Genomic DNA, 15,025 nt, shown 5'->3' with positions numbered 1-15,025 from the left:
GACTGGAGTGCAATGGCACGATCTTGGCTCACTGCAACCTCCGCCTTCTGGGTTCAAGCAATTCTCCTGCCTCAGCCTCCCAAGTAGCTGGGACTACAGGCACGCATCACCATGCCCAGCTAATTTTTTATTTTTAGTAGAGACAGGGTTTCACCTTGTTGACAACGATGGTCTCGATCTCTTGACCTCGTGATCCACTCGCCTCAGCCTCCCAAAGTGCTGGGATTATAGGCGTGAGGTACCGTGCCCAGCCAAATCTGAATATACTTAATCTTCTTAGTAAGCAGCACATAATGGAGGATATACAGATTAAAAAAAAAGACTTCGATGCTTAATTATCTTTTTTTTTTTAAGCAAGAAATTACTGTTCTGGATATTATTTACTCAGAATATTATCTTTTTGAGGAATTTCACCCCTAAAAATGACTAACATTTAATACACTGTTACTACACTGTGTAAAACACCTCGTATTGTGGTAACTACTCTACATGAACTCACTCACTTAACTTTCATAACACACCTTCAACTTAAATGAAATAACTGCCCCAGTTTAATAGATGAAAAAACTTGAGTCACAGAAAGGCCAACACTTATAATTCAGCAAGTGAAAAGATTCAAATCCATACAATCTGACTTCAGAGGCTATGTCTGTAGTCCCTATACTACATTAGTTATTAAAGAATAATTTCTTAGTGCTATTCAGGATTAGTTACAATAACCAGAAAACACGAAGTAACATACCATCATGGTATGTTCTAAAACATGTTTTTTTGCACATTAAAAAAAATCTCTGAAATTATTTGAGACCAGCCTGGGTGAAATGGCAAAATCCTGTCTCTACAAAAGATATAAAAGCCAGCCAGGTGTGGTGGCAAGTGCCTGTAGTCCCAGCTACTCAGGAGGCTGGGGTGGGAGAATGGCTTTAGCCTGGGAGGCAGAGGCTGCAGTGAGCAGAGATCATACCACTGCACTCCAGCCTGTGCAACAGAGCGAGACTCCATCTCAAAAAAAAAACCTCTCAAAGTAGAGTACATGATAAAACTGATGGTAATATTACAATAATTGGCCGCATTTTTTTTCTTGGCACACAAAAAATTACAGTGTGTCTCAATAGTATTAATGTCTGAGTCAACAAAATACTGTATTTTGCTTAGATTCACATTTTATATTTAATTAAATCCACATGTAATTAAGCAATTTTTAAAATTAATTAGAGAGAACTGTGCTTTAGAACTTTCTAGGTTTCTCACCAAGTTGGGCAGAATAATGAGGTTATTATTCATATTCATACTAAGCAATATTCTATTTATTGTCCCAGCATATTGTGTATTGGGTTGGTTATTAGAGTATTTTCTTTCAGCTTCAAATTCACACTACTAGAGTATGTTTGAGGATGCTGAGCAAGGACTCTGCAAACCACATTTCTCCTTTGCTAGCTGGCTTCCTGTTAGGCTCAGCCAATAGGAGGCACTGGAGAAAGGCTGCAAGACTGCAAGAGCAAAGGACACTTTCTTTCCTGTTTGTGTTAGTGAGGTTCCTGCTGACAAAAACACCCCGGGGTTTGCTTCTTTACTCTGGTAGTAGTAGTTCATTCCATTAAGTAATAGTCAATACCAGTTGCAGTTTTCCAGTGCTTGCAAAACCAGTTTCACAGCACTCCATCAAACACCAGCAACAGTCACCCAGATTGTCCCTCCTAGAGGTCTAGCGTAGACCCATGGCCCTCTTTTCAGACCTCTGAGGCACCAGTAACAGCCTAACAGCATCCCAGCTTTACAGGGCAAACCCCTACAATTTCTAATTTCTAATTCCAACCTCTTCTCTTGGTTTCCCAAGCCACAGGTATGGTAGCCAGTTTTCACAATACTCTACTATTCCTAATATTCTACTGCTGTGTCCCTAATACTCTACTGTTGCCCTTTTTGTCTTTTTAGTTCTCTAATATCTGGTTAAAAATGATTTGTATTAGGCCAGATACAGTGGCTCAGGCCTGTAATTCCAGCACTTTTGGAGGCTGAGGTGGAAGGATCAATTGAGGCCAAAAGTTCAAGACACGCCTGGGTAACACAGCGAGACCCTGTCTCTTAAATAAACAAATATTCTTTATATTAAATATCTCTAGAACATGGATGGATTTTGAAAATATTATGCTAAATAAAATAAGCCAGCCACAGAGATCACATATTTTTTTCTTTTTTTTCTACCAAGATGGAGTCTTGCTCTGCCACCCAGGGTAGAGTGCAGTGGCCTAATCTCGGCTTATTACAACCTCTGCCTTCCGTGTTCAGCGATCCTCCTACCTCAGCCTCCCGAGTAGCTGGAATTACAGGCTCATGCCACTATGTCCAGCTAATTTTTTTGTATCTTTGGTAGAGATGGGGTTTCACCATGTTGACCAGGCTGGTCTCACACTCCTGACCTCGTGATACACATGCCTCGGTCTCCCAAAGTGCTGGGATTACAGGCGTGAGTCACTGTGCCCAGCCAAAGACCATATATTTCAAGAGTCCATTTATATAAAATGTCCAGAACAGACAAATCTAGAGAGATAGAAAATGAATGATGTTTGCCTGGTGTTGGAGGGAAATGGAAGTGAGTGCTAATGGGTACTGTTTTCTTTTTGGGGTGGTAATAATGTTCTAAACTTATTGTGGTGATGTATGCAGAACAGTTCTCTGGGTAATTTTTTCACTCTCTGGGTAATTTCAGGATTAAGACTGATAACTATAAGTTTGCCAGGACTTGTTTCTCCCTCCAAGGTATCTGTGTATCTGGGTCATTACAATGGCCAGATTGGCATAAGTAAATGTGGAGATGACTGAGGACCTCAATGAACACTAGTCTTCCTTTCATCTTCTTTGATACTAAATTTCTCCTATGCACACATTTTTACATGATCATCCAGAACTAAAGGGGTATCATCCTTAACATCAGTCAAGATCACAAGTTTTTAGAGACTTTCTTTGGACAATGCTTTGTTGCTATTGACATTCCTAAGACTAAAAAATAAATGCTGAGGGTCCCTTTCAAAAAAATATGTTCTGAAGTTCCTTCAGCAAGCTGTCTTTGACTACCACAAAGAATGATTCTAAGATTAAAGAAAAGAGGCCAGTGTGGTGGCTCACGCCTGTAATCCCAGCACTTTGGGAGACTGAGGCGGACGGATCACCTGAGGTCAGGAAATTAAGACCAGCCTGGCCAACATGGTGAAACCCTGTTTCTACTAAAAATACAAAAATTTGCTGGGCATGGTGGTGTACGCCTGTAGTCCCAGCTACCCAGGAGGCTGAGGCAAGAGAATTACTTGAACCCAGGAGGCAGAGATTGCAGTTAGCTGAGATTGTGCCACTACACTCCAGGCTGGGTGACAGAATGAGCCTGTCTCAAAGAAAAAAAAAATTACAAGAAAATGACTATTAAAATTTGCTGGGAAAGATAGGTATGTATATGTGTGTACACTTTTAAGACAGAAAACACACAGCACATGCACACAGTAATGGGAGAAGTTAAAATAAAAAATAGGGCTGGGTGCAGTGGCTCACAGTTGTAATCCCAGCACTTTTGGTGGCCAAGGTGGGTAGACCACTTGAGGTCAGGAGTTCAAGACCAGCCTGGCCAATATGGTGAAATCCTGTCTCTACTAAAAATACAAAAATTAGTTGGGCGTGGTGGTGCATGCCTGTAATCCCAGCTACTAGGGAGGCTGAGGCAAAAGAACTGCTTGAACCTAGGAGGCGGGGGTTGCAGTGAGCCAAAATCACACCATTGCACTCCAGCCTGGGTGACAGAGGCAGACTCCATCTCAAAAAAACAAACAAAAAACACCCCCTAAAACAAAAGTAGTTTGTGGTGATCAAATAGTACTGCATCCTGATAGTGATGGTGGTTATATGACTCTTTACATGAATCAACCGTACAGACACATACACACACAAATGAGTGCATGTAAAAACTGGTGAAAACTAAATAGGGCCAGGAGTCTAGTTAATGGTATAATACCCAGTGTCAATTTCTTGGTTTTGATATTGACCTACAGTTATATAATATGTGACCACTGGGGAAGCTGGAGGAATGGTTCAAAGAATTCTGGGTACTCTTTTGCAGCTTCCTATTAATCTAGTCACTTCAAAAAAATTTGTTTAATAAAGAAAAAAAGAGCGAAGTGTAATGGCTCATGCCTATAATTCCAGTAGTATGGGAGGAATGCTTGAGCCCAGGAGTTCAAGACCAGCCTGGAAAACATAGCAAGACCTTGTCTCAACAAAAATAAAATAGCTGGATGTGGTGGCACATGCCTGTTGTCCTAGCTACTTGGGAAGCTGAGGCACGAAGACTGCTTGAGCCCCAGAGTTTGAAGTTACAGTGAGCTATAATTGCTGATATGGCTGGACTGTCCCCACCGAATCTCATCTTGAATTATAGCTCCCATAATTCCCATGTCTTGTAGGAGGGACCTGGTGGGAGAGAATTAAATCACAGGGATGGTCTCATCAATACTGTTCTCAAGGTAGTGAATAAGTCTCACAAGATCTGATGGTTTTATAAGGGGTTTCCCCTTTCAGTTGGCTCATTCTCTCTTACCTGCTGCCATGTAAGATGTACCTTTCACCTTCCACCATGATTATGAGGCCTCCTCAGTCACATGAAACTGTGAGTCCATTAAGCCTCCTTTTTCTTTATAAATTATCCAGTCTCAGGTATGTCTTTATCAGCAGCATGAAAATGAACTAATACAATAAATTGGTGCCAGTAGAGTGGGGAACTGCTATAAAGATACCTGAAAATGTGGAAGCAACTTTGGAACTGGTAAAGTTTGGAAGTTTGGAGGGCCTAGAAGAAGACAGAAAAATGTAGGAAAGTTTGGAACTTCCTAAACACTTCTTCATTGTCTTTGACCAAAATGCTGATAATGATATGGATAGTGAAATCCAGCTGAGGTGGTCTCAGATGGAGATGAGGAACTTGTTGGAAACTGAAGTAAAGGTGACTCTCGCTATGTTTTAGCCAAGAGACTGGTAACATTTTGTCCCTGCCTCAGAGATTTGTGGAACTCTGAACTTGAGAGAGATGATTTGGGGTACCTGGCAGAAGAAATTTCTAATCAGCAAAGCATTTAAGAGGTGACCTGGGTGCTGCTAAAAGCTTTACTTATTTATTTATTTATTGAAACAGAGTTTCGCTCTTTTGCCCATGCTAGAGTGCAATGGTGCGATCTCGGCTCACTGTAACCTCCGTTTCCCAGGTTCAAGTGATTCTCCTGCCTCAGCCTGCCACGTAGCTGGGACTACAGGCACTCACCACCATGCCTAATTTTTGTATTTTTTAGTAGAGACAGGGTTTCACCATGTTGGCCAGGCTGGTCTCAAACTCCTGACCTCATGATCTGCCTGCCTCAGTCTTCCAAAGTTCTGGGATTACAGGTGTGAACCACCGTGCCAGGCTCTTGTTTTGTTATGTATGTATGTATGTATGTATGTATGTATGTATGTATGTATGTATGTATTTATTTGAGACAGAGTTTCGCTCGTTACCCAGGCTGGAGTGCAATGGCCTGATCTCGGCTCACCGCAACCTCCACCTCCTGGGTTCAGGAAATTCTCCTGCCTCAGCCTCCTGAGTAGCTGGGATTACAGGCATGTGCCACCATGCCCAGCTAATTTTTGTATTTTTAGCCGAGACATGGTTTCACCATGTTGACCAGGATGGTCTCGATCTCTTGACCTCGTGATCCACCCGCCTCAGCCTCCCAAAGTACTGGGATTACAGGTGTGAGACGCCGCGCCCAGCTGTTTTATTTATTTTTATTTTTTGAGATGAAGTTCTCTTTGTCACCCAGGCTGGAGTGCAGTGAGGCGATCTCAGCAGTGCAGTGGGAAGTTATCAACTCACTGCAACTTCCACTTTTTCTGTTCAAGTGATTCTCTTGCCTCAGCCAGCACCTCCCGAGTAGCTGGCTCAGGGATTACAGGCTCCCACCACCATGCCTGGCTAGTTTTTGTATTTATAGTAGAGACAGGGTTTCACTATGTTGGCCAGGCTGGTCTTAAACTCCTGATATCAAGTAATCCACCCGTCTCAGTCTTCCAAACTGCTGGGATTAGAGGCATGAACCACTGCACTTGGCCAGCATTCAGTTTTTTTTTTGTTTTTTTTTTAATGGAGTCTATTAACTCCTGGGTTCAAACGATTCTCCTGCCTCAACCTCCTCAGTAGCTGGGACTACATACCCAGCTAATTTTTGTATTTTTAGTAGAGACAGGGTTTCACCATGTTGGCCAGGATGGTCTCAATCTCTTGACCTGGTGATCAGCCTGCCTCAGCCTCCCAAAGTACTGGGATTCTGCGCCTAGCCAGCATTCAGTTTTAAAAGGAAAAAGAGCAAAAAATTTGGAAAATCTGTAGCCTGAGGATGTGACACAAAAGAAAAACCCATTTTTGGAGGAGAAATGCAAGCTGGCTATAGAAATTCACATAATGTTAATCTCTAAAACAAGGGAGAAAATGTCTCCAGGGCATTTCAGAAACCTCTGTGGCAGTCCCTCCTATCATAGGCCCAGAGACCTAGGAGGAAAAAAACACTCTTGTGGTTTTGTGGCTGAGCCCAGGACCCCACTGCTGCGTGCAGCCCAGGGACTTGGTCCCCTGTATTCCAGCTGCTCTAGCCATAGTTAAAAGGGACCAAAGTACAGCTCAGACCATAGTTTCAAGTCCCAAGCTTTGGCAGCTCCCAGGTGGTGTTGAGCCTATGGGTGCAGAGAAGTCAAGAACTGACATTTGGGAACCTCTGCCTAGATTTCGGAATGTATGGAAATGCCTGGATGTCCAGGAAGAAATTTGCTTCAGGTTGGAGCCCTCATGAAAAACCTCTGCTAGGGCAATGTGAAAGGGAAATGTTGGGTTGAAGCCCTTCAACAGAGTCCCCACTGGGGCACTGCCTGCTGGAGCTCCAAAAAGGGGGTCACTGTCCTCCAGATCCCAGAATGATAGATCCACTGAAAGCTTGCACTGTGTGCCTGAAAAGCCACAGATACTCAATGCTGGCCGGTGAAAACAGCTGAGAGGGAGGCTGTACCCTGTGAAGCCACAGGGGTGGAGCGGCCCAAGACCATGGGAACCCACCTCTTCCATCAGCATGACCTGGATGGGAGACATGGAGTCAAAAGAGATCATTTTGGAGCTTTAAGATGTGACTGCTCTGCTGGATTTCAGACTTGCATGGGTCCGTTAGCCCCTTCATTTTAGCCAATTTCTCCCATTTGGAATCACTGTATTTATTCAATGCCTGTACCCCCACTGTATCTAGGAAATAAACTAACTTGCTTTTGATTTTACAGGCTCATAGGCAGAAAGGACTTGTCTTGCCTCAGATGAGACTTTGGACTGTGGACCTTTGAGTTAATGCTGAAATGAGTTAAGACTCTGAGGGACTTGCCGGGCACAGTGGCTCATGCCTGTAATCCCAGCACTCTGGGAGGCCAAGGTGGGTGGATCACGAGGTCAAGAGATCGAGACCATCCTGGTCAACATGGTGAAACCCCGTCTCTACTAAAAATACAAAAAATTAGCTGGGCATGGTGGCGCATGCCTATAATCCCAGCTACTCAGGAGGCTGAGGCAGGAGAAATGCCTGAACCCAGGAGGCGGAGGTTGCCGTGAGCCGAGATTGCGCCATTGCATTCCAGCCTGGGTAACAAGAGCAAAACTCCGTCTCAAAAATAAAAAAAAAAAGACTCTGAGGGACTGTTGGGAAGGCATGATTGGTGTCAGAATGTGAGTACCTGAGATTTTGGAGGGGCCAGGGGAAGAATGATATGATTTAGCTGTGTCCCCACCCAAATCTCATCTTGTAGTTCCCATAATTCCCATGTTGTGGGAAGGATCAGTGAAAGATAACTGAAACATGGAGGTGGTTCCCCCATACTGTTTCATGCCATTCATACATATTTCATGCTAAAAATAAGTCTCACAAGAGCTGATAGTTTTATAAGGGGTTTCCCCTTTCACTTGGCTCTCATTCTCTCATCTGCCACCACGTAAGATGTGCCTTTCACCTTCTGCCATCATTGTGAGGCCCCCCCCTCAGACACGTGGAACTATGAGTCCACTAAAACGCCTTCTGCTTTATAAATCACCCAGTCTTGGGAATGTCTTTATTAGGAGCATGAAAATGAACTAATGCAATTGTGCCACTGTACTCTAGCTTGGGTGACAAGAGTGAGACCCTGTCTCAAAATAAAATAATAAAACAAAATAACAAAAAAGGTAGCAAAAACTTTAATATGCAATTGCCTGAAACATGTTTATCTATACAGATATGTGAAAACCATATAAAATTTTATACAAACATTAAACAGATTTTTCTACATGTATAGCACACAAAACTTTTTTCTACTTTTATATTTATCATTTATTTATTTATTTTTTAAATTTATTTTAGAGATGAGGTCTCGCTATGTTGCCCAGGCTGGTCTTGAACTGCTGGGCTCAAGTGATCCTTCCACCTCAGTCTTCAAAAGTGCTAGGATTACAGGTGAGAACCACCATACCCAGCCTTTTTTTTTCTTTTTTGAGACAGAGTCTCCCTGTCACCCAAGCTAGAGTGCAGTGGCACAATCTAGGCTCACTGCAACCTCTGCTTCTCAGGTTCAAGTGATTCTCATGTCTCAGCCTCCTGAGTAGCTGGGATTACTGACAATGTGTCACCACACTCAATTAAGTTTTGTATTTTTAGTAGAGATGGGATTTTGCCATGTTGGCCAGGCTGGTCTCAAACTCCTGATCTCAAGTGATCACCAGCCTCAGTCCCCCAAAGTACTAGGAATTATAGGCATGAGCCACCATACCTGGCCCTATCATGTATTTTTAAGGTCTCACAATGTTGCTACTATCCTCATAACATCCCCATGAGGAAATAAAAAATAATCCTTATTTTAGAGATGGAAAAACTGAGGCTCCAAAAGGATGAAGTTCCCTGACACAGCCTACAGTATGTAGGTGAAAGAGGCTGGTGGCAGCATGACATGGTAGAAAAATAAGTACCTTAGAATCACACAGACAAAGGATTCTAAACTTAGCTCTACTAGCTATGTGACTTGAGCCGGTTACTCAACTTTTCTGAGTCTGTTTCCTCATTTGTAAAATGCTATTAATACCAACACTTAGTTAGAATGTCATGAGGATTTAGAAAGACACTATCCAAATATATAGTATAGTGCTTTGGCACAGAGTTAAATAGTTCTGATGTTCTTCTCATAATCTTCTTATGCAGACTCTGAAAAAATCCTGGAAGAATTCTTTGTTAGCAGGTTTAATTCTGAGTCCATCACAGGACAAAACACTTCTGTTTTACCATTACTTACCTAAAACAAAGCCAACCTGAATGGCTTTTTCCTTTACTGCAGCATCTGATTCTGCTATATAGGAGCACCGCCTACTGAATGAGTAGGCCAAGACTGAAGCAACTTTAACACCATGATCCATCAAAGCCTGAAAACAATGATGAAGCAAATGTCTGTAAGAAAAGAAAAAGTTTATTTTATAGAGGTAATTTATTTTTCTCCTTTTAGAAAGTGCTGCTTCTCTTCTCTTTTAAATAATAGCACCATTATTTTCCAGGATGGAATAAGATAAAAAGCATTTTGCCTTATCAATTATGAGGCCAAAATTCAAAATTTAGCCTAATATCTTTACTCAGTAGATAACTGAGTGATCCTACAACATTCAGGAAAAGTACACAATGTGTAATTCGATGACAAGGAATGATGAAGCTAACTTTTAAAATTGGCTCTAAAAACCAAATTGTAATCCACAATAAAAAGGTACATAATCCAATTCTTAAAAGGTAATGAAGATATGAACAGCTGTTTCTCCACAAAAGATATACAAATGCCAATAAACACAAAATAAGAAGTTCAACATTATTAATGATTAGGGAAATGCAAATCAAAATCATGATGGAAGTAACACTTTAAACCCAACAGAATTTTAAAATATATTTATTTATTTATTTATGTTCTAGAGACAAGGCCCTGCTCTGTCACCCGAACTACAGAGAAGTGGCATGACCACAGCTCACTACAGCCTTGAACTCCTGGTCTCAATTAAGATCTTCCTGCTTCGGCCTCCAGAGTAGCTGAAGGCTCTCTGGACACCCATCACTACACCCTTCTATAATTTTTTTGAAGTGGTCACATGGTTAAAAAACAAAAACAAAAACGGGAACTCTCATACATTGGTGGTGGGAATACAAAATGGTACGGCTGCTACAAAAAACAATTTAGTGGTTCCTCAAAACGTTTAACATAGGGTTACCATATTATACAACCTAGGTCTATACTCAACAGAACTGAGACTATATACACACAAAATATTGTTTAACCACATTCACAGCAGCATTATTCATAATAGTCAAAAGGTGGAAACAACTCAAACGTTCATCAACAGATGACTGGATAAGCAAAATGCAGTATTATCCTTACAATGGGAAAGTATTCAGCCATAAAAAAAAAAAAGTAGTACTGATGCAAGCAACAACATGAATGAACCTTGAAAATGTTATGCTAAGTGAAAGTGTCAGTCACAAAAGACCATATAAGACTCCATTTATATAAAATATCTAGAATAGACAAATCTATAGAAACAGAAAGTAGATTAATGGTCACCCAGTAACTGAGAAAATAGAGTGACTGTTAACTGAAAAAATGGTAAGCCAGAGTAAGAGGAAATGGAGTGACTGTTAATGATTTCTTTTTGTGGTGATCAAATTTTCTAGAATTAGATAGTGGTGATGGTTGCAAAATCTTGTGAATAGTTGAATGGTAGCATTTAAACTAGTGAATTTTACAGTGTGTGAATTATGTTTCAATAGAAAAAAAGCTTTTAAACAAAATTGTAAACAACAAAGTCACTGATTTGGATAAAGAAAAAAAAGGCCAATTTACATGCTTTTAGTTTCACAAATACATAAAACACTTACCAAAGGATTTGGACTTGGTGAAAGATAACCTAAGAGATGAAAGAGAGGTATTCCACTAAATCTTTACAACAGCCATGTTTAAAACTACCTAGAGAGATTCAAATCCCCGAAAGCTAACTTTTCCTTAGAGTCAGGAATATTTTTTAAAGTTTTTCTAGTCTTCTTTTACCAAAATGATAAGTTCTCATTTATTAGTTTTTCTTACAGACTAACTTTAATCAACTAATCAAGAAGTCTCTCTACAGTCTTAGTACATAGGCCATATTTCAAAATTATCCTTAAACCCTGAAATCATGCTATTTGCTTACTTGTTTGTTTATTTATTTATTTTTAAGACGGAGTCTCACTCTGTCGCCCAGGCTGAAGTGCAGTGGCACGATCTCACCTCAGCACAACCTCTCCCTCCCAGGTTCAAGAGATTCTCCTCCCTCAGCCTCCCGAGTAGCTGGGATTACAGGCACCCACCACCAAGCCTGGCTAATTTTTGTATTTTTAGCAGAGACAAGGTTGCACCATGTTGGCCAGGCTGAACTCCTGACCTCCAGTGATCCACCTGCCTTGGCCTCCCAAAGTGCTGGGATTACAGGCGCGAGTCACTGTGCCCAGCCAATTTACTTGTTTATTATCTCATCATGCCTCTCTAAAATACAAACTCCATGAGGAAGGGACCTTGTGGATCATATTCACTGCTATGGTCCCAGGATCTAAAACAGTATCTGGAAAATGTACTAAATATACACAATGGTCTACTATTCAGACATAAAAAAGAATGATGAGATCCTTGCCAAGCGTGGTGGCTTACGCCTGTAATCCTAGCCCTTTGGGAGGCTGAGGTGGGCAGATCACCTGAGGTCAGGAGTTCGAGACCAGCCTGACCAACATAAAGAAACCCTGTCTCTACTAAAAATACAAAATTAGCCAGGTGTGGTGGTACATGCCTGTAATCCCAGCTACTCAGGAGGCTGAGGCAGGACAATTGCTTGAACCTAGGAGGTGGCAGTTGCGGTGAGCTGAGATCACGCTATCGCACTCCAGCCTGGGCAACAAGAGTGAAACTCTGTCTCAAAACAAACAAACAAACAAACAAACAAAAAAAAACAAAGAATGAGATCCCACCATTTACAATAACATGCATGGAACTATATATGGTAGGTAAAATAAAGCCAGCCAAGGAAAGAACAACTTTGCATGTAGTCACTTATTTGTGGGAGCTAAAAATTAAAATAATTGCATTCATGGAGATAGAAGAAGGATGATTACCAGAGGTTGGGAAAGGTAACTGGGGAGAAGAGGGCAAATGAAGATGGTTAATGGGTACAAAAAAACAGGCAGAATAAAATCTACTATTTGCTAACACAACAGGATTATAATAAAAAAAAATTTAATTCTACATCTTAATAACTAAAAGAATATAACTGAATTGTCTGTAACACAAAGGATAAATGCTTGAGGTGACGAATACCTCATTTACCTTGATGTGATTATTACACATTGCATGCTTGTATCAAAGTATCTTATATAACCCATAAATGCATGCACCTAGGTACCCCTAAAAACATAAAAATATAAAAATAAAACAAAACAAAACAGTACCTGAAGCATATTAAACACTCAACAAGTATTTAATCTGTTGAATAAACGCCAACAACTTTGTAAGATTCTTATTAGAGATCAGCAGTATTTTGTGAAGCTATACTCATATTTTCCTAGAAATTCAAGTTAGGAAAGAAAATGGCAGTTAAACTTAGCAAAGAACACTAAAGAGAACAGCAAGTAGGTCAGGCATGGTGGCTCACACCTGTAATCCCAGCAATCTGGGAGGCCAAAGCAGGTGGATGGCTTGAGCTCAGGAGTTTGATACCAGCGTGGGCAACATGGCAAAACCCCGTCTCTACTAAAACTAGAAAAATTAGCCAGGTGTGGTGGTGCATGCCTGTATTCCCAGCCACTCCGGAGGCTGAGGTAGGAGAATCAATCACCTGAGCCCTGGAAGTCAAGGCTATAGTGAGCCATGATCTTGCCACTGTACTCCAGGATGGGTAATAAAAGTGAAACCCTGTCTCAAAAAACAAAAAAAAGACAATAGCAAATACAATGAAAAGCCAGATCTGTAGCTACTTCTACATGACTATATTTACAACAGGAAGATGAATTCAATCTCCCTTTTTTTGAACTCAAAAAGCTAAACTGCCAAAATGTTTTAACTTTCCAAAGGGGATAGAAGCAGGCAGAACAAATTATCTTCTCTTTGTCACCAAGCTTCTGTTTGGGGCTGTATAATTACTGCCACAGTATTTTTACTATATTTTCTATGATGCTGGCAAAGACTCCTTGAGTTGTCTTAAATTGTTTCAAATTCTACTTCTAGGTATGTATCTATAGATATGCATACATATGTTCACCAAAAAACATTTACAAGAATGTTCAGGGTAGCATTAGATATAATAGCTAAAAACTGGAAAGAGCCCAAATGTCCATCAACAATAGAATGAATAAATAAAAACATATTCATATAATAAAACACCATATATATATACAGCAGTGAGAATGAACACACTGTAAATGCGCATAAGTGATTCTCATAAAACAATACTGGGGGGGAAAAAAGCCAGACACGAAAGTGCACAAACTGTATAATTTTATTTAATATGTTCTAAAATACATAAAATGAATCTAGTGGTTACCCTAGGGGAGGGGAAGCAGTGACTGGAAAAATGTGTAAGACAGGGGTTCTGGTAACAAGTGCAAATAAACATAATTCATAGTAAAATAATACCAGGCATATGGAAAAACCAATTGAAACAATTTCTCAATGAAACAATTTTATAGATTTATATTGGTTCTACACTTACTAGGCAAAATTATTTTATCCATTCTAAATTTTCTGATATAATCAGATTTATGAAATAATTTCTAAACCACATAAAACATTAGCCAAAATAAATGTAACTTCGGCGGGGGGGGGGCGGATAACACAGGGAGAAATGCCAGATATAATATGCACCTAAAGTTAAATAAATAGATTTAAAAAAGAAAAAGAGCTGTAGTGGAATTTTTTTAAAAAGTAACTTAAAAATGAATTTGGCTGGGCACGGTGGCTCATGCCTGCAATCCCAGCACTCTGGGAGGCCAAGGTAGGCAGATCATGAGGGCAAGAGATCAAGACCATCCTGACCAACATGGTGAAACCCTGTCTCTACTAAAAATACAAACATTAGCCGGGTGTGGTGGCACGTGCCTGTAATCCCAGCTACTCGGGAGGCTGAGGCAGGAGAATTGTTTGAACCCGGGAGGTGGAGGTTGCAGTGAGCTGAGATTGTGTCACTGCACTCTAGCCTGGCGACAGAGTGAGACTCTGTTTAAAAAAAAAAAAAAAAAAAAAATTTGTATTTAAGTCCCAGCACTTTGGAAGACTGAGGCAAGAGGATCACTTGAGCCCCAGGAGTTCGAAACCAGCCTGGGCAACCTAGAGAGACCTCATCTTCACTAAAAATAAAAAAAAATTAGTTGGGTGTGGTAGCATGTGCCTATAGTCCCAGCTACTCAGGAGGCTGAGTTGGGAGAATGGCTTTAAGCCAAGGAGAGTTTGTTTGCAGTGAGCTATGAACATGCCATTGAACTCCAACCTAGGCAACAGAGCAAGAATATGTCTCAAAAAAAAAAAAAGTATGGAAAACAGTAGGACAGTTCCTCAAAAAAACTGGAAACAGGAGTTGGGTGCAATGGCAGAACACCAGTAGTCCCAGCTAGCAGGGAGGCTAAGAACGGAGAATCCCTTGAGCCCAGGAGTTTGAGGCCTGCCTGTACAATATAGTGAAACTAAGTCTCTCAAAAAATAAACAAATAAAGATAGAATTACCATATAATCCAGCAATTCAACTTCTGGGTATATAACCAAAATAACACAAGGCAGGGACTTCAAAAGTCATTTCTATACTCATGTGCAGAGCAGTATTATTCACACTAGCCAAAAGATAGAAATAACCCAAATATCCATTGACATGACAAATGAATAAACAAAATGTGGTATATGCACACAATGGAATATA

The 15,025-nt window shown here is 40.6% G+C and overlaps 1 protein-coding gene across 2 annotated transcripts in view; it reads right to left on the bottom strand.

The window, feature by feature from the left end:
* The window catches only part of APPBP2 (amyloid beta precursor protein binding protein 2), a 74,644-nt gene that overhangs the window by 37,859 nt on the left and 21,760 nt on the right, over positions 1-15,025 (bottom strand). The window contains exons 3-4 of one of the 2 annotated variants that reach the window (XM_078373718.1): positions 10,977-11,005; positions 9,361-9,512 (exon numbers count right to left, since the gene is read on the bottom strand). In XM_078373718.1, the coding sequence (XP_078229844.1) occupies positions 9,361-9,481 (121 nt within the window). In that variant the 5' untranslated portion in view covers positions 9,482-9,512; positions 10,977-11,005. The remainder of the gene's footprint in view (positions 1-9,360; positions 9,513-10,976; positions 11,006-15,025) is intronic. The other variant, XM_002748188.5, reaches the window with a different exon arrangement.

This window comes from Callithrix jacchus, chromosome 5, assembly GCF_049354715.1.
Source record: "Callithrix jacchus isolate 240 chromosome 5, calJac240_pri, whole genome shotgun sequence".
In the NCBI taxonomy this organism is placed as follows: domain Eukaryota; kingdom Metazoa; phylum Chordata; class Mammalia; order Primates; family Cebidae; genus Callithrix; species Callithrix jacchus.
The sequence above is the reverse complement of the archived record's forward strand: the minus strand, read 5'-3'. Positions and strand labels throughout refer to the sequence as shown.